We start from the raw sequence: 18,657 nt of genomic DNA, 5'->3' as shown, positions 1-18,657 counted from the left end.
TGGATTATAATAAATATCAAAGACTCAATCCATATGCCTCCTTGGTCTGCATCTGGGTCTCACCTTGTGCCCTTATACAATCTGGCATCCAGTACGATGGGAGGAATCGACAGTATTTTATTTTTTATTTTTTAATTTCCCCTTTATTTAACCAGGTAAGCTAGTTGAGAACAAGTTCTCATTCACAATTGCGACCTGGCCAAAATAAAGCAAATCAGTGCGACACAAACAACACAGAGTTACACATGGAATAAACAAGCGTACAGTCAATAACACAGTAGAAAAAAAGAAAGTCTATATACAGTGTGTGCAAATGGGGTGAGGTGGTAAGGCAATAAATTGGCCATAGTAGCGAAGTAATTACAATTTAGCAGATTAACACTGGAGTGATAGATGTGCAAGTAGTGATACTGGTGTGCAAAAGAGCAGAAAAGTAAATAAAAACAATATGGGGATGAGGTAGGTAGATTGGGTGGGCTATTTACAGATGGACTATGTACAGAAGCAGCAATAGGTTAACTGATGTTTAAAGTTAGTCAGGGAAATATAAGTCTCCAGCTTCAGCGATTTTTGTTATTCGTTCCAGTCACTGGCAGCAGAGAACTGGAAGGAAAGGCGGCCAAAAGAGGTGTTGGCTTTGGGGATGACCAGTGAGATATACCTGCTGGAGCGCGTGCTACGGGTGGGTGTTGTTATATGGATAGTACCCTCCAAGCTCGTCATCAAGCTCGAGACCCTGGGTCTCGACCCCGCCCTGTGCAACTGGGTACTGGACTTCCTGACGGGCCGCCCCCAGGTGGTGAGGGTAGGCAACAACATCTCCTCCCCGCTGATCCTCAACACTGGGGCCCCACAAGGGTGCGTTCTGAGCCCTCTCCTGTACTCCCTGTTTACCCACGACTGCGTGGCCACGCACGCCTCCAACTCAATCATCAAGTTTGCGGACGACACAACAGTGGTAGGCTTGATTACCAACAACGACGAGACGGCCTACAGGGAGGAGGTGAGGGCCCTCGGAGTGTGGTGTCAGGAAAATAACCTCACACTCAACGTCAACAAAACTAATGAGATGATTGTGGACTTCAGAAAACAGCAGAGGGAACACCCCCCTATCCACATCGATGGAACAGTAGTGGAGAGGGTAGCAAGTTTTAAGTTCCTTGGCATACACATCACAGACAAACTGAATTGGTCCACTCACACAGACAGCATCGTGAAGAAGGCGCAGCTGCGCCTCTTCAACCTCAGGAGGCTGAAGAAATTCGGCTTGTCACCAAAAGCACTCACAAACTTCTACAGATGCACAATCGAGAGCATCCTGGCGGGCTGTATCACCGCCTGGTATGGCAACTGCACCGCCCTCAACCGTAAGGCTCTCCAGAGGGTAGTGAGGTCTGCACAACGCATCACCGGGGGCAAACTACCTGCCCTCCAGGACACCTACACCACCCGATGCTACAGGAAGGCCATAAAGATCATCAAGGACATCAACCACCCGAGCCACTGCCTGTTCACCCCGCTGTCATCCAGAAGGCGAGGTCAGTACAGGTGCATCAAAGCTGGGACCGAGAGACTGAAAAACAGCTTCTATCTCAAGGCCATCAGACTGTTAAACAGCCACCACTAACATTGAGTGGCTGCTGCCAACACACTGTCAATGACACTGACTCAACTCCAGCCACTTTAATAATGGGAATTGATGGGAAATGATGTAAATATATCACTAGCCACTTTAAACAATGCTACCTTATATAATGTTACTTACCCTACATTATTCATCTCATATGCATACGTATATACTGTACTCTATATCATCGACTGCATCCTTATGTAATACATGTATCACTAGCCACTTTAACTATGCCACTTTGTTTATATACTCATCTCATATGTTATACTGTACTCGATATAATCTACTGTATCTTGCCTATGCTGCTCTGTACCATCACTCATTCATATATCCTTATGTACGTATTCCTTATCCCCTTACACTGTGTATAAGACAGTAGTTTTTTGGAATTGTTAGTTAGATTACTTGTTCGTTATTACTGCATTGTCGGAACTAGAAGCACAAGCATTTCGCTACACTCGCATTAACATCTGCTAACCATGTGTATGTGACAAATAAAATTCGATTTGATTTTGTTATCGTGACCAGTGAGCTGAGATAAGGCATCTATAAGTCTATACTTTACCTAGCATAGACTTATAGATGACCCTTGAGCCAGTGGGTCTGGCGACGAATATGTAACGAGAGCCAGCCGACAAGAGCATACAGGTCACAGCGGTGGGTGGTATAAGGGGCTTTGGTAACAAAACGGATGGCACTGTGAAAGACTGCATCCAGTTTGCTGAGTAGAGTATTGGAAGCTATTTTGTAGATGACATCGCTGAAGTCGAGGATAGGTAGGATAGTCAGTTTTACTAGGGTAAGTTGGGCTGCGTGAGTAAAGGAGGCTTTGTTGTGAAATAGAAAGACGATTCTAGATTGGAGATGTTTAATATGAGTCTGGAAGGAGAGTTTACAGTCTAGCCAGACTCCTAGGTATTTTTTAGTTGTCCACATATTCTAGGTCAGAACCGTCCAGAGTAGTGATGCTAGTCGGGCAGGCAGGTGCGGGCAGCAAACGGTTGAAAAGCATGCATTTGGTTTTACTAGTGTTTAAGAGCCGTTGGAGGCCATGGAAGGATTGTTGTATGGCATTGAAGCTCGTTTGGAGGTTAGTTAACACAGTGTCCAAAGAAGGGCTAGATGTATACAGAATGGTGTCGTCTGCGTAGAGGTGGATCAGGGAATCACCCGCAGCAAGCGCTACATTGTTGATATATACAGAGAAAAGAGTCGGCCCGAGTATTGAACCCTGTGGTACCCCCATAGTGACTGCCAGAGGTCCGGACAACATGCCCTCCGATTTGACACACTGAACTCTGTCTGCGAAGTAGTTGGTGAACCAGGCAAGGCAGTCATTAGAGAAACCAAGGCTATTGAGTCTGCCGATAAGAATACAGGGATTGTATTACAGGGAAGTCGAAAGCCTTGGCCAGGTCAATGAAGACGGCTGCACAGTACTGTCTTTAAACAATGGCGGTTATGATATGTTTAGTACCTTGAGCGTGGCTGAGGTTAACCCGTGGCCAGCTCGGAAACCGGATTGCACAGCGGAGAAGGTACATGGGATTCGAAATGGTCAGTGATCTGTTTGTTAACTTGGCTTTCGAAGATGTTAGAAAGGCAGGGCAGGATGGCTATAGGTCTATAACAGTTTTGGAGTGTCACCCCCTTTGAAGAGGGGTTTGACCGCGGCAGATTTCCAATCTTTAGGGATCTCGGACGATACGAGAGGTTGAACAGACTGGTAATAAGGGTTGCAACAATGGTGGCAGATAATTTTTAGAAAGAGAGGGTCCAGATTGTCTAGCCCAGCTGATTTGTACAGGTCCAGGTTTTGCAGCTCTTTCAGAACATCTGCAAGTAGCTGCGGGGGGTGCGGAGCTGTTGACCAAGGTTGGGATAGCCAGGAGGAAAGCATGGCCAGCCGTAGAGAAATGCTTCTTGAAATGTTCGATTATCATGGATTTATCGGTGGTGACCGTGTTACCTAGCCTCAGTGCAGTGGGCAGCTGGGAGGAGGTGCTCTTGTTCTCCATGGACTTTACAGTAGAGAGTGATCATTACCCCATAGTATGCACAGTAGACCGGAGGGAGGAGGAGGTGTCAGTGGATGGAATAGGCAGGTGGGCGTTTGGAAGGGCAAAGTGGGATCAGTTTCAGAAGCTAAGAGAGCAGGTGATGGCTCGGGTGGATATGAGAGGGGATGTGGATAGTATGAATAACTGGGTGAGAACAGCTTTAATGGGGCAGCTACTGAGTCTATTGTTGTAACTCTAATGGCTTACAGAGTTCATGTTTAAAGTTGTATCTTTAGATACAGCTCAATTAATTTTCTTTACAGTTATTTACATAATTAATTGTGTTGGAATTCGTGTGTTGGAGATTGAGAGAACTACATACATATTTCTGTTGTATTGGATTACGGTATTTTTTTTCCACCTTTATTTAACCAGGTAGGCTAGTTGAGAACAAGTTCTCATTTCAGCTGCGACCTGGCCAAGATAAAGCGTAGCAATTGACACATACAACAACACAGAGTTACACATGGAATAAACAAAACATACAGTCAATAATACAGTAGAACAAAAGAAAACAAAAAGTCTATATACAGTGAGTGCAAATGAGGTAAGTTAAGGAAATAAATAGGCCATGGTGGCGAAGTAATTACAATATAGCAATTAAAACACTGGAATGGTAGATCGGCAGAATATGAATGTGCAGGTAGAGATACTGGGGTGCAAAATAAATAAATAAATACCAGTATGGGGATGAGGTAGGTGGATAGATGGGCTGTTTACAGATAGGCTAAGTAGAGGTGCAGTGATCTGTAAACTGCTCTGACAGCTGGTGCTTAAAGCTAGTGAGGGAGATGTGAGTCTCCAGCTTCAGAGATTTTTGCAATTCGTTCCAGTCATGGGCAGCAGAAAACTGGAAGGAAAGATGACCAAAGGAGGAATTGGCTTTGGGTGTGACCAGTGAGATATACCTGCTGGAGTGCGTGCTACGAGTGGGTGCTGCTATGGTGACCAGTGAGCTGAGATAAGGCGGGGCTATTGACTTCAAGTTCCAGAATGCCTTGCGAAAGGAGGTAGAGAGAGAGAGAGGAGAAGTGGTGTAGAGGGTAAAACATATGACATAATTAAATGAATGTATACTGGCAATATGCGCAGCATTAAAATTGGTAAGAAAATAACAGAATTCTTTAACCAGGGGCGGGGCCTTCACCAGGGTTGCAATCTGAGCCCTACATTAACAAATTGGCCACTATTCTAGAAAAATCCTCAGCCCCTGGTGTTAGTCTCCACAATTCAGAAGTTAAATGCCTACTCTTCGCAGATGATCTATGCCTGCTGTCACCCACAGCACATGGCTTACAGCAGAGCCTGGACCTGCTAGAGCAGTACTGCCAGACCTGGGCCCTGGCAGTAAACCCCAAAAAGACTAAAATAATGATTTTCCAGAGAAGATCCAGATCTCAGGGAATTAGACCAAAGTTCTAAATTGGTACAAAATATATGGAGTACTGTACACACTGCAATTACTTAGGTTTAAAAATATACTCAACTGGACACCTTAATGTGAATGAGCTGAGAGAGAAAGCAAGCAGGGCATTCTACACCATTAAAAGCTCATTCTAATTGAAATACCTATTAAAATTTGGCTAAAACTAATTGAATATGTAATTGAACCAATTGCACTTTATGGCAGCGAGGTGTGGGGTCCACTTGCAAAACAAGATTTCATCAAATGGGACAAACACCCCATTGAAACCCTGCATGCAGAGTTATGTAAGATTCTCCTACATGTCCAGAGAAAAACTACAAACAATGCATGCAGGGCAGAATTAGGCCAATATCCACTAATAATAAAAACTTAAAAAAGAGCCATTAAATTTTGGAAACATCTAAAATACAGTGACCCCCTCTCATGGTTACTGATCAAAACCTTAGAAAAACCTTGACGAAGTACAGACTTGGTGAGCACAGCCTTGCCATTGAGAAGGGTAGTGTTAAGGGTTGCGTCAATCGAATCTGGTAACAGGATAAGTATGACACTGAGTCACCGATTGTATACTATGTACTTTTTATTAGCTAAGCAATAAGTGGTAAATGCAATTTTCGTATATACGGGTTCGCTGTAATATCACGCAGGGCAGAACAGAGAACTGTCTTGTTCCTGACAAAGTTATTATAATATACTCTGACAGAAGTAGTTCCTGCTTCCGAGCTGGCCTGTCAGAGTAGAGACTGGGCGTGGTTTAAACTCACTCAGCCTATCATTGATTATTATTACAACCTATGTGTTGTGATAATTGCGTTGTTTTCTCTATAACTTGTTAGTTCATATGCCTTGCCACTGTGATTATATATAGGCCTAAAGGCAGAGAGAAAAAGAAGACACAGTGGCAGAATAAATTCAACCAGTATACTGTCTAACACTCTGTCATAGAGTAAATGGTCTATCACTATGTCATGCAGTACACTGTCTATCACTCTGTTATACAGTACACAGTTTCATTTTTGTTGTCCTAGGCTACCTGGCTAAAATGCTTGCTCGCTAGCCTAACTTCCTTTCATGCGCAACACTAGCTAGTTAACATTAGCCTACTACATCTAGCTACATATTGAACTTCCATCCTCTCAGGCCAGTAGCACAACAATGTATGAATCAATGGTTGGATCAGAATCACCGTTAGAATCATTGCCAGTATGTAAAATCACAAGTCCATATCCCTATTTTCATTCTTGGCTAATTAATTGAAAGGGACCATTTTAACTAGTTAGCTAGCCACCGAGGACAACAACACAACCACAACGAGATGCAACAACTCAAGTTGTTTCTGCCAATGACATATGCCCTCAATGCGATTTGATAGGAGTGATGCCAAATCCAAACTGGCTACCCTAGATAATTGTTTTTGGTGCGCCAAGACCATTCACAGTTGAGCTCAATCAGTTTAGCTCAACGCTGATTGGCTATTATGTTATACTTTTTTTTATCAAGGGAGGCCAAATGCTCGCTGGCTTCCCTTGCAATCAATGCTACGGGTGGCAACAATGTCATACTCTTTTGGACCAGACAGCATCAGATAGTTGTTGTCAATCATGATCAGTGACGTTTACTCTCAGACATTGGGCGGTCATTATTTGCAGATGATGGGGCCTTATGGGAGAGGGGAAGAACTGCCGTACATAGTCAGGAAGGTACATGAAGTAATTGATGAGGTAGAGCTGTGGGGATTCAGGTTCTCTGCCGAGAAAACTCAGACAGTGTTCTCTACCAGGAGGAGGGTGTGAGATGAGGTACGCTTGAGGTTATATGGGAGAAACTTGTAGAAGGTGGGGTCCTTCAGGTTCCTTGGGGTATACTTTAACACTGGACTAACACATTGAAAGAGTGGTGGGAAAGTGTAAGAAGGTGCTAAATGTGACGGGAAAGGAGTAGGGGGCTGGGCGTTCCTCATTGAGGACCATGCAAAGTGCATTCAGGAAAGTATTCAGACCCCTTGACCTTTTCCACATTTTGTTACGTTACAGCCTTATTCTAAAATTGAATAAATTGTTTTTTTCCCTCACCACTACACACCACTCCCTCACCACTACACACAATACACCATAATGATAAAGTATAAACATGTTTTTAGAAATGTTTTGCTAATTTATCAAATAAAAAAAACTGAAATATCAAATTTACAAAAGTATTCAGACCCTTTACTCAGTACTATGTTGAAGCATCTTTGGCAGCGATTAAAGCAGTGAGTCTTCTTAGGTATGACGCTACAAGCTTGGCACACCTGTATTTGGGGAGTTTCTCCCATTTTTCTCTGCAGATCCTCTCAAGCTGTCAGGTTGTATGGGGAGCGTTGCTGCACACTTATTTTCAGGTCTCTCCAGAAATATTCCAGAAGTCCGGGCTTTGGCTTTGCCACTCAAGGATGTTCAGAGACTTGTCCTGAAGACACACCTGAGACTTTAAATGTGATAGGAAAGCATCCAACAGGAAAGTGTGATTATTTCCAGGAAACAGAGACTGTGGAGCCTGTATTGCTACAGTGTGGGTAGTATCAGAGGGAAAGAGAGAGACTGAGATCTAGTATGAAAAAGAACGGGATACAGGAAATTAGTTTAAAGAGTATATTGAGTAGAACGTCGTTAGGTATAGTCTCAAATATTGTATTATCTTTTTTAAGAGTAACGGGGCTGGCAGGTAGGATTCATTATCTCCCTGTCTCTGTCCCACACTCCAGTGAAATAGGTGGCGGTAATGCACCATAGCGTTGTATGCCAACCGCCGATAAACCCCCCCACAACGAACAAGAAGAAGACCGTCCCTTTCAGTTAGGTCCGCCTTCGTTTAAAACCAGGCCAGCTGCGCGTGCCTGAATAGTAAGAAGAACATTCTGTGAAGACCAGAAATTGAAATGGCATCAGCAGCAGGTAAGGATTGTGAAACCGTATTAATTCGTCTACATATCTGTTTATCAATTTCAATATTAGGTATTAGACATGTAGGCATCAGTTAAGTACCGTTATGTGCAGTGCGAGCCATTTAGCTACATTACCTTGTATGGGGGAGGGGTTCTTTCGCTAGCTTTTAATGCTAGCTAACTAGCTATAACTGCTATTGCATTTTGGAATTACATTTTCAAAACCCCAAGCCTATAACTGTTTTTGAACAGGTTGGGAGTTATTTTCCCGTGAAACTTGCATCTCATTCCTCTAGTTTGCTAGTATTATCAGATGGCTCTTACTAGTTAACGTTAGCTAGCTAGCTTTTTCGTTAGCTGAGCGAATGCGCGCCTGTTCTAACATTCGTTGGTATGGACACTGTAAAACAAGCTGATAAAGGCGGCCATTTCTTGAATTGAGCTTTGTTTGTCAACTAATACCCAGGTTTTGGAGACTGCATTTTCCACAAACAATTAGTAATTTAGACATGGTAAAGAATTAAAGAAGCATGTTCATGATGCCATTTTATTATCAAAATGGAACTGTCCTCATGGTTATGTTGTCTTTTGCAGACTACAGCTCCTATGGACAGGCAGGAGGCCAACCGGGGTAAGTGTATTCTTGCACTGAAAAACGAATGTTTATCGCGTTGATAGTAGTCCCCGAACATTTGTCTGACTCGACGACAATTGTATTGACGAGTCAATGAAGATAGTGGAGTAGAGCACTAAGGCTGTTTTATTTTTGTAGGTATGGCTCCTATGTGGCTCCGCCCTCTCAGCCTGGCTATGGACAAAACACACAGGTAGGCTACTTTTGTTCTGACCATAGCCCCTAGCTTTTTAGGGTTCAATGATCTGGACGGACTCAATGAATTAACACAATCTGAAGCTTCTCTCCTGAATTTGGGAGGGCAGTTTTCAGAAACAGTTTTTTTCTGAAGAAACAACTGATCTGTAATGGTGTTGGATTATCGATAGTTGACATCTGTTGTTTTTCAGCCGAGTTATGGCCAACCGCAGGGATATGGGTCATACAGCCAGCCGACTGAGTCAACCTATCCCCAAGGTGGTAGCACCTCAAGTGGCTACGCTCAACAGGGTTACAGTCAGCAGCCACCCGCTGCAGGTGGTAACTTCTATCTATTCCGATAAAAACATGGTCCACTAACTGAAATGCATTGTATTCAAAAGCTATACAACTTTTTGTGAGGTTAGCACGCATTGAAATGTACAGTTCTATGCCACTACCCAAGGGTTGGGCAACTCCAGTCCTGAGGGCCTTGCTTTCTCCAGTCCTGAGGGCCTTGCTTTCTCCATCCCTAGCAAACACAGCTGATATTCAAATGGCATTCTAAACTGAAGGTCATGATTAGGTGATTTTTGGAGTCAGATGTGTTAGCTGGGGCAAAACTGACACCAATCAGGCCCTCTGGGACTGGAATTGCCCACCCCCTGCATTGGACCCTAGTTTGTTGTGGGGTAGCTGGGGCTTGTGTACGCAGTTTAACACTGACTTTTCTCCTCTCAGCTGGTTATGCCACCACTCCTGCTGCCCCCCAGGGTTACAGCCAGCCAACCCAGGGGTATGGAGCTGCAGGGTATGCTGCAGCCCCTGCTGCTGCCACCACCACCAGCAGCAGCCAGGGCTCTTATGGGGTCCAGGGTGGCTATGGAGCCCAGACTGCATACCAAGGATATGGGCAGCAGCCGGCCGCTGGAGCACCACCCAGGTGTGTCTTTGAGCCCTCAAATTTCACTCTTAAACATTTGCTTAACTGTCAGCTCAAGCTCCTTTATCATATTAACCAGTGTTCTGGTATGTGCCATTTGGCAGGTACTTTAATCCCAAGTAACTTAGTCACGCATGTACTGGGAATCTAACTTATGATCCTTGGTAGTATCCCACCCATCAAATAAGATGTTATTGATCATACACATTTAGCAGATGTTATTGCGAGTGAAGCCAAATGCCATGTATTTACTAATCTGAGAAAGACCAAGCTGCATTATGCCATCTGGAGGTTTGACCCAATTTCTCTTGTCCTCATCTCCTGTCCCCACAGCTACAGCACCAGCAGCCAGCCACCCACCAGCTATGAGCAGAACTCCTACTCTCAGGCACCCCAGCAGGGCTCATACTCCCAGCCGCCACAAGGTGGTGGATACCAGAGCCAGCAGAGTGGCTACACCCAACAGGGTGTCGGTTACCAGGCGCCTCAGGCCCCTCCACCCCAGCAACAGGCCCCACCTTCCAGCTATGCTCCCACATCCGGGGGGTCCTACAGTCAGCCACCTGCCAGCCAGTATGGACAACAGGGTGGACCAGGAGGCAGCTATGGTCAGCAGGGTGAATATAGAACACCTAGCCAGTACAGTAAGTCTTATGGCATTGTATGATTTTTATACTGGTTTATCTTCATAGTTCTTAATTGTGGTGGGTCCTAACTGTCTGCTCTCTCCCCAGGCAACTACAGGCAGGATCATTCCAACGGACGGGGCTACTCGGGGCCAGAGTCGGGTGGATATAGGGGCCGCGGTGAGGGCCGAGGCATGGGTGGGGGGGAGAGCCGGGGCCGCGGCCGTGGAGGGTTTGATCGCGGCGGGATGATGCGTGGTGGTGGCATGCGTGGTGGAATGAACAGAGGCATGGGGTAAGTGCTCGCCCATTCTCTCACTTCATCAAACCTTTTCTCCTACAGGAGCAGAGTGAGGCCTGCACAGGGCTGAGAGTGGCACATCACCCCTCACTAGATAGGGCAGTTAGTCAAATTAAGCTCGGCAGGAAGGCATGATACACACGATTTCTGCAGTTGGAATTATGTGGGGAGTTGAGGCATAGGATGTAGGTTACATTTTATACTACACTGAACAAAAATATAAATGCTGCATGTAAAGTGATGGTCCCACATTTCATGAGTTACTATAAAAGATCCCAGAAATGTTCCATATGTACAAAAGGCTTATTTATTTCATATGTGCGTACATTTGTTAACATCCCTATTTAGCATTTCTCCATTGCCATGCAATTGGCTTGCTGACTGCAGGAATGTCCACGAGCTGTTGCCAGATCATTTAATGTTTATGTCCATGTCCATGTTAAGAGTGCCCCATAGTGGGGTGATGGTATGGGCAGGCATAAGCTGTGGACAACAAACACTAAGTTATCTGAGACCAACAGATGCATATCTGTATTCCCAGTCATGTGAAATCCATAGATTAGGGCGTAACACATTTATTTCAATTGACTGATTTCCTTATGAACTGTAACTCCTTTTGACATTTTTGCGTGTTATTTTTATTCAGTATAGCTTGATGACCACATCCTTTAAAATATTATGTGGAATCAGTCATCACCCTTGTAGAAGTATGTTGTGCCACTGGTTGCTGCTCTCAGCCCTTCCACTGTATGGCCAAAGGTAAGAAGGTATCCACGAGCTAAAGACATCAGCAAATATCTCCCCTTTGGCCCCCTAGTCTAGGGGTGTCACTCATTCCACGGAGGACATAGTATCTGCTGGTTTACATTTTTTCCCCTTACAACCAGGTGAGGGGAGTTCCTTACTAATTGGTGACCTTAATTCTTCAATTGAGTTAAAAGGCGTGTAAATCCGCTGACACTCGGCCATCTGTGGAATTAGTTTGAGATATGACCTAGACCCTCCCAACTGAACTTTGTCAAGCAAGTACCAGTTGGCCATCTTCTGGGTAGCCAATGTTGAGAGAAATTTTCCTATGGAAATTATTTTCTATCACAGGAGCACAGAAGAGCCAAAGTCAGTTGGGATAATAAGTGGCAGGCATGTTTATTCTACAAGGATGCCAGTAGGCCTTTTTGAATGAGGGCATTTCTGGTCACATTCAAATAAATGGTCATGAAGGAGTGCATTTTGGATAGGCTATTCAACCACATGTTATTATAATGGGACTATGAGTGCAATTAATTAAATTTTTCTGGTCTTTATTTTTTTAAATTCAGGAAATAATTTTCTATAGATTTAGCCATTTCTCATTTTGAAGGTATTTAGTTTGTGTGCAGACTTTGGCACTCCTTTAGGTATACCATGCTACAATTGTGTGAGCTGGACATACACTTGGGAACTTATACAGTGGGGCAAAAAAGTATTTAGTCAGCCACCAATTGTGCAAGTTCTCCCACTTAAAAAGATGAGAGGCCTGTAATTTTCATCATAGGTACACTTCAACTATGACAGACAAAATGAGAAATCCAGAAAATCACATTGTAGGATTTTTTATGAATTTATTTGCAAATTATGGTGGGAAATAAGTATTTGGTCACCTACAAACAAGCAAGATTTCTGGCTCTCACAGACCTGTAACTTCTTCTTTTAGAGGCTCCTCTGTCCTCCACTTGTTATCAGTATAAAAGACACCTGTCCACAACTTCAAACAGTCACACTCCAAACCCCACTATGGCTAAGACCAAAGAGCTGTCAAAGGACACCAGAAACAAAATTGTAGACCTGCACCAGGCTGGGAAGACTGAATCTGCAATAGGTAAGCAGCTTGGTTTGAAGAAATCAACTGTGGGAACAATTATTAGGAAATGGAACACATACAAGACCACTGATAATCTCCATCGATCTGGGGCTCCACGCAAGATCTCACACCGTGGGGTCAAAATGATCACAAGAACGGTGAGCAGAAATCCCAGAACTACACGGGGTACCTAGTGAATGACCTGCAGAGAGCTGGGACCAAAGTAACAAAGCCTACCATCAGTAACACACTACGCCACCAGGGACTCAAATCCTGCAGTGCCAGACGTGTTCCCCTGCTTAAGCCAGTACATGTCCAGGCCCGTCTGAAGTTTGCTAGAGAGCATTTGGATGATCCAGAAGAAGATTGGGAGAATGTCATATGGTCAGATGAAACCAAAATATAACTTTTTGGTAAACTCAACTCGTCGTGTTTGGAAGACAAAGAATGCTGAGTTGCAAGAACACCATACCAACTGTGAAGCATGGGGGTGGAAACATCATGCTTTGGGGCTGTTTTTCTGCAAAGGGACCAGGACGACTGATCTGTGTAAAGGAAAGAATGAATGGGGCCATGTATTGTGAGATTGAGTGAAAACCTCCCATCAGCAAGGGCATTGAAGATGAAACGTGGTTGGGTCTTTCAGCATGACAATGATCCCAAACACACCGCCCGGGCAACGGAGTGGCTTTGTAAGAAGCATTTCAAGGTCCTGGAGTGGCCTAGCCAGTCTCCAGATCTCAACCCCGTAGAAAATCTTTGGAGGGAGTTGAAAGTCCCTGTTGCCCAGCAACAGCCCCAAAACATCACTGCTCTAGAGGAGATCTGCATGGAGGAATGGGCCAAAATACCAGCGACAGTGTGTGAAAACCTTGTGAAGACTTACAGAAAACGTTTGACCTGTCATTGCCAACAAAGGGTATATAACAAAGTATTGAGAAACGTTTGTTATTGACCAAATACTTATTTTCCACCATAATTTGCAAATATATTCATTAAAAATCCTACAATGTGATTTTCTGGATTTTTTTTTCTCATTATGTCTCCTAGTGGAAGTGTACCTATGATGAAAATTACAGGCCTCATCTTTTTAAGTGGGAGAACTTGCACAATTGGTGGCTGACCAAATACTTTTTTGCCCCACTGTAGCTCAACCTGTATACATAAAGTACAGTTATGCATTTAGCCATGTTAGGTTTTGATGTTAGTCGTTCAGTATGTCAACATTTTAGTGAAATGGTCTAAAGCATACACCTCTGAATATTTGTTCAGTTGGTGTTGGGGGTGGGGGGGTTGTATTTGTAAAAAAAAAAAAAAAGGTGAATGCATTGCTTTGTCACTTCAAGGCTATCTATTTATATTACTATCGTCTACCAGTGCTTATTGTATTGGTCAAATCAAAAGGTTTAAAATCAGAGGCACCTTTACCTTAGTTTGCACTGAACATACTTAATGTTTAATTACCCCAATAATCATAAATGCAATTCATTCACCTTTCTTACACACAGGTAAGAAACAAATAAGTGTAAAAATGGTATAACTTCAAATGTATTGCTGAAGTGCACTTTTCTTTTAACATGCTTTGTCGCATTTATATGCTACAGGTAACAAAGTGAGATCCATGTAAACACACCAATACTTTTACAGTACCACAACTCAGTTCTGGGTCTGTGCCAGCAGCCTTTTGAAAAGGGGACAATATCGGTGGTGTCAACAAGAGGTGGCCAAAAATGTCCCCAAAAAAAGTCAATGTCATCAAGGGGGGGAAAAAACGTTTTTGGAAAGCAAAATGTTATTTAGTGACAATTATTGGTTGCATTTTTTTGCTTTGTGTAATCAAAAAATATTGTGTAAAACACTGTTTATTGGCTGAAATTTTACTTGAAATGATTGAATGTACCATAAGTTATTTGTAACAATTGTCTCAGGTACAGCTCTGAATAGTAAAGGCTCCCATGTTACGGCATTTTGGGGGGGGGGGGGGGGGGGGGGGTTCGTTTTATAATGACCTTCTCCTCTAAGCCTGAAGTCTATGATAAAATTATGGTTGTATAGTATTTTTCAAATCCAACTAGATCTGTAACTTGAGCTGCATCTGAAACAATTCAAATATATCCTGTTGTGTAAAATACAAGGGTTTTCTACCCCAGAGGTAATAAAGATTAAAGCCACCCCATTATGCCAAACATTGATACTCGTAGAAAGTTATGCCGCTTGAGTTCATATATTGTATTCAGCAAGGGAACCCATAGATCACAAACGTTGTATAGACCCCTACCCCTGTCAAGATTCTATAGTTCCTTTAAAGATTCAAAGTGTCTTTTGGGGGGTTAATGGCTAAGTTAGTTTCCTGGGCATTTTATAAATAAGAGCTAGTCAGGACTGTGCCAAATCTCCCCCATCCCTATGTGGTACAAAGTGGCTGTTAAAGGGATATCGTCTTCATATCTCCGCTTATTCCCCCAGCATCACTGGAGACAGAGGTGGCTTCAGTAAGCCTGGTGGTAAGTTTAATGACAATTACAAGACGATAATACACTAGACCACCTAACACATGTATACATTTGTATCTACTTGTTGTGTTGTATTTTCTAGCCAAAGGGGAAAACAAAGAATATATGGCTGGTTCATTAGGGTTTTTCTCACACACTGCTTTGAGGGTATTTTCAATATCAAGCGTCCACTTGATTACTATTTTTAAAGTGTTCCCACTGATATTTTTTTATGCTGCCCCAAGCCAATGAAGCCATTAGGCGTTTCACCACTTTTCTAAATATTTTTTTGTGAATGTGGTCTTATGATTATTTAACTTTCAAAGTAGGTTAATTTTCAGCCTTAGGTGTTTTGGGTGTTCAGTTCATTTGAAAACACTTTTTAGGTTGCAACACCATGTTTATTTTTATACAAAGGGGAATGCTCAGAGGAGCATGTGTGCCAGGGTAAAGTCAACCTGCAGCATGTGGGATAGATCAGGCAAATGTGCTTACTAACGTTTGGTATCTTGTCTTCTCTCTTTGTGGATGGGCAATAGGACCAGACTCAGACACAGGTGAGTTCATCATGCCATGTATCAAACCCAGCAATGTTTGTGCGTCAATTTATCAATGTTTCTTTTTAAACAGGCCTTACTCTGTCCACAGGACGCCCAGAGGAACAGGATGACTCTGAGAACAACACTATTTACATCACTGGCCTGACGGAGAATGCAACGCTGCCCGAAGTCGCTGACTTTTTCAAGCACAGTGGAATAATCAGGGTTGGTACTGGACTCTGTTGCAGTTTGGAGGCTTTTCCTAAATGTTATCGCAGGCCTTTGAAAAGTATTGACTGAAGAATTGGGTGATTTAACTGTTTTCCATCTTTCAGATCAACAAGCGCACAGGTCTGCCTGCTATCAACATTTACACCGACAAAGATTCAGGGAAACCAAAGGGTGATTGTACTTTGTCTTATGATGAGCCCCCATGTGCCAAAGCTGCAGTTGAGTGGTTTGATGGTGAGTCTTTTTGGGGGGGGTACTAACAGAGGCCCTCTGATTGCCCCTTGATAATTTTTAGGGCTTCGTGCATAATCTTAGCAGAGTTCTTTCAGTAAATGTTGGTATTGAATATGTACCTCTTCCCCCTTCTACCTAGGCAAAGACTTTCAGGGGAAGAAGCTAAAGGTGTCGATGGCTCGCCGTAAGCCCATGATGGGGATGATGCGAGGAGGCATGTCCATGAGGGGTGACCGGGGAGGCATGATGAACCGTGGAGGTATGCTCTGCCAAATCCTGTTCCACACATCTGGAATGGACATTTCCAAATGGTTCTGTATCTGTTTCACAATTTAGGATATCTTTAGGGATGTAACTGTGATTGCCAAAAAGCAATACGTTTTTATCTCAATGGACCATCCATGTGAATCATGCCTATGGACTGAGCACAAAGTTAAACGTGGTGAACTTATTACAAAAGTAGTTATTGATTAGTTTTAAAATGTAGGAAAATAATGCATCAGTGATTCATGTTTCCTGCCACTTTCAGAAGTAATACACATTTCTGTGCACCTGTGTTGTGTAGCCACTTAGCATGCCTAAACAGTAATTTTTAAAGGTTTTCCCAAAAATCTTGAAAAATATGAAGTATTGACTAGGCCTACCTGGCAGAATGATATGATTTGTGTCAATCGGGTGGGCATTTGCTTTACAAACTCTCCCATCGCATGAAACACTGTTAGCCACCCTGGAAAAAATAATGGGGAAATCCAAAACCAGGAAACTAAAGAGTATCTTAATGAACCTTAAACCCAGAACAACGAGCCTGACTTCCCCACCCCAGGGCACTATTTTCTGTTTGTGCTTTAGAAAGTTGGGAGTATTGAGAATAATCATGTTTATAATATACTTGTTCTCTGAAAGTAGTCACTTTCTTGACTTGCTTTTCTGTTTCTGTGTGAATTGTTTGTTGGGCCCTTACCAATTTGCATCTTGGTAGATAGAAAACTCAGTGTAACATTCTGAACACTGACTGTTAGTTATCCATTGGTCACTCTTAGGGCCAGGAATGATGAGCCGTGGTGGTCCAATGGGACGCGGTGGGGAGCGTGGTGGATTTATCCCCAGGGGTGGTCCCCGTGGCATGGGCAGTCCTCATGGCATGGGTAGAGGTGGTCCCTCAGGGGGCAACATGCAGCAGAGAGCAGGAGACTGGGAGTGCCCTAAAGAGTGAGTACTAACAAAAAAGTAAATTGTTCAGTCTTTAACTGCCTTTTTTCTGTGGTTTGGGGTAGTCCTGACTGAGGCTTGTGATTGCAGGGGCTGCGGTAACCAGAACTTTGCCTGGAGAATGGAGTGTAACCAGTGCAAATCACCCAAACCAGAAGGCTTTGGACCACCTTTCTCCCCTTCAGGTAATGCTTTGCTTAAAAATATCTACTTCATGAAGTATACATTTTAGTAGGGGAAAAGCTATGCATAGTCTTCCTTCCAACCAACACATTGTCTTGTTTCTAGGTGGCGATCGTGGTAGGGGTGGCCCAGGCATGCGTGGGCGTGGAGGGATGGACCGTGGCGGTCCAGGGGGCCCTGGAGGCTTCCGTGGAGGCAGGGGTGGTGATCGTGGATTCAGAGGACGTGGTGGCATGGAAAGAGGAAGTTTCGGCGGCAGGGGCCGTGGTGGCCCTCCCATGGATGACATGGGCGGCCGAGGCAGGAGGGGTATGGGCCCCCCCGGCAAGATGATGGAAATTAAGTGAGTAAAGTGTTATTCACATTCAGCCAGCTCCCATCAAACAAGCTTCTAATGCCCACTTGGGGTGCTCACATTTAAACCCCCATATAGTTTCACATTTTGGCAACAGAAGTTACTTGATTGCATTGTAAGCCTGAATTAATGGAAAGTGAAAGTTCAAAAGAAATTCTGAAAGCTGTTTTGAATAAATCGGTCAGGGTTAACTGAAATGTTTATTCCCTCCAGGGGAGACCATCGCCAGGACCGCAGAGGTCGTCCCTACTGAAGGATACAACGCTTGAATAAATTCCCATGTTATACAGGATTTATTTTTAAATGAACATTTTAAACTTGTATCTCCATATTTATAAATGGTTAATGGTGGGAATTTGTGGTTCAATATTTGGCTTCGGTGACCTTTTTTAATTGTATTTTTACCAGTGTTATTAGTCTTTTATTTTTTTTTATTTTTTTTGTTCCTGTTGGTTGAATTTTTGTGAACCTGTGGCAAACGCATGCTGTTGTGTACAGATAAATTGTGAGATTGTATTTGTGAAACCTTGTGATAAGCAAAACATTTTTTTTTACCTGTTCTGCCCTCTCTGACCATGTTGAATTAAAAAATGTGAAAACGTAGTCTCTTGTCTTTCCTGGAAAAGGGGTTTGTCTACTGATTCAGTAATGGAATGATCATCGTTTCACTACAGATTTAAGGAAATGTTGACGTATCATTGTGGACGGCTGGATAGTTACGCACTGTCTAGCTTACCATGACGTTTGAGAGATGGGCCCAAGATGTATGCTTGCTCAAAGGAGTTGTACAAATTGATTATGCTTATCCTATGGCGACATCATGCTTCAAGTGATGGAATTACAATGCCCCTTGG

The 18,657-nt window shown here is 43.4% G+C and overlaps 1 protein-coding gene across 2 annotated transcripts; it reads left to right on the top strand.

Moving 5' to 3' along the window:
* Positions 1 to 7,935: 7,935 nt before the first annotated feature.
* On the top strand, positions 7,936 to 18,406 carry ewsr1a (EWS RNA-binding protein 1a). 2 transcript variants are annotated; one of them, XM_020465489.2, is made up of 16 exons: positions 7,936 to 8,049; positions 8,634 to 8,670; positions 8,812 to 8,866; positions 9,063 to 9,189; positions 9,592 to 9,793; positions 10,127 to 10,437; positions 10,528 to 10,714; positions 15,027 to 15,064; positions 15,592 to 15,609; positions 15,701 to 15,816; positions 15,927 to 16,056; positions 16,196 to 16,315; positions 17,097 to 17,265; positions 17,356 to 17,450; positions 17,554 to 17,791; positions 18,017 to 18,406. In XM_020465489.2, exons 1-16 carry the CDS (start codon positions 8,034 to 8,036, stop codon positions 18,054 to 18,056), a joined length of 1,899 nt encoding a protein of 632 aa, XP_020321078.1. In that variant the 5' UTR covers positions 7,936 to 8,033; the 3' UTR covers positions 18,057 to 18,406. The 2 variants fall into 2 exon arrangements, with proteins under 2 accessions (XP_020321078.1, XP_020321079.1); XM_020465490.2 differs by having other exon boundaries at positions 10,127 to 10,410; positions 18,017 to 18,154.
* Positions 18,407 to 18,657: the final 251 nt, after the last annotated feature.

This window comes from Oncorhynchus kisutch, linkage group LG29, assembly GCF_002021735.2.
Source record: "Oncorhynchus kisutch isolate 150728-3 linkage group LG29, Okis_V2, whole genome shotgun sequence".
Classification (NCBI taxonomy): Eukaryota; Metazoa; Chordata; class Actinopteri; order Salmoniformes; family Salmonidae; genus Oncorhynchus; species Oncorhynchus kisutch.
Note: the sequence above shows the minus strand (reverse complement) of the source record. Positions and strands in the feature narration are given on the sequence as shown.

Bases quoted from the DNA above. Each gene is read 5' to 3' on its own strand.
- ewsr1a (XM_020465489.2), top strand. The intron at 15,817-15,926 runs GTTGGTACTGGA...TCCATCTTTCAG, and splicing joins AGCACAGTGGAATAATCAGG to ATCAACAAGCGCACAGGTCT. The intron at 17,792-18,016 runs GTGAGTAAAGTG...TATTCCCTCCAG, and splicing joins GGCAAGATGATGGAAATTAA to GGGAGACCATCGCCAGGACC.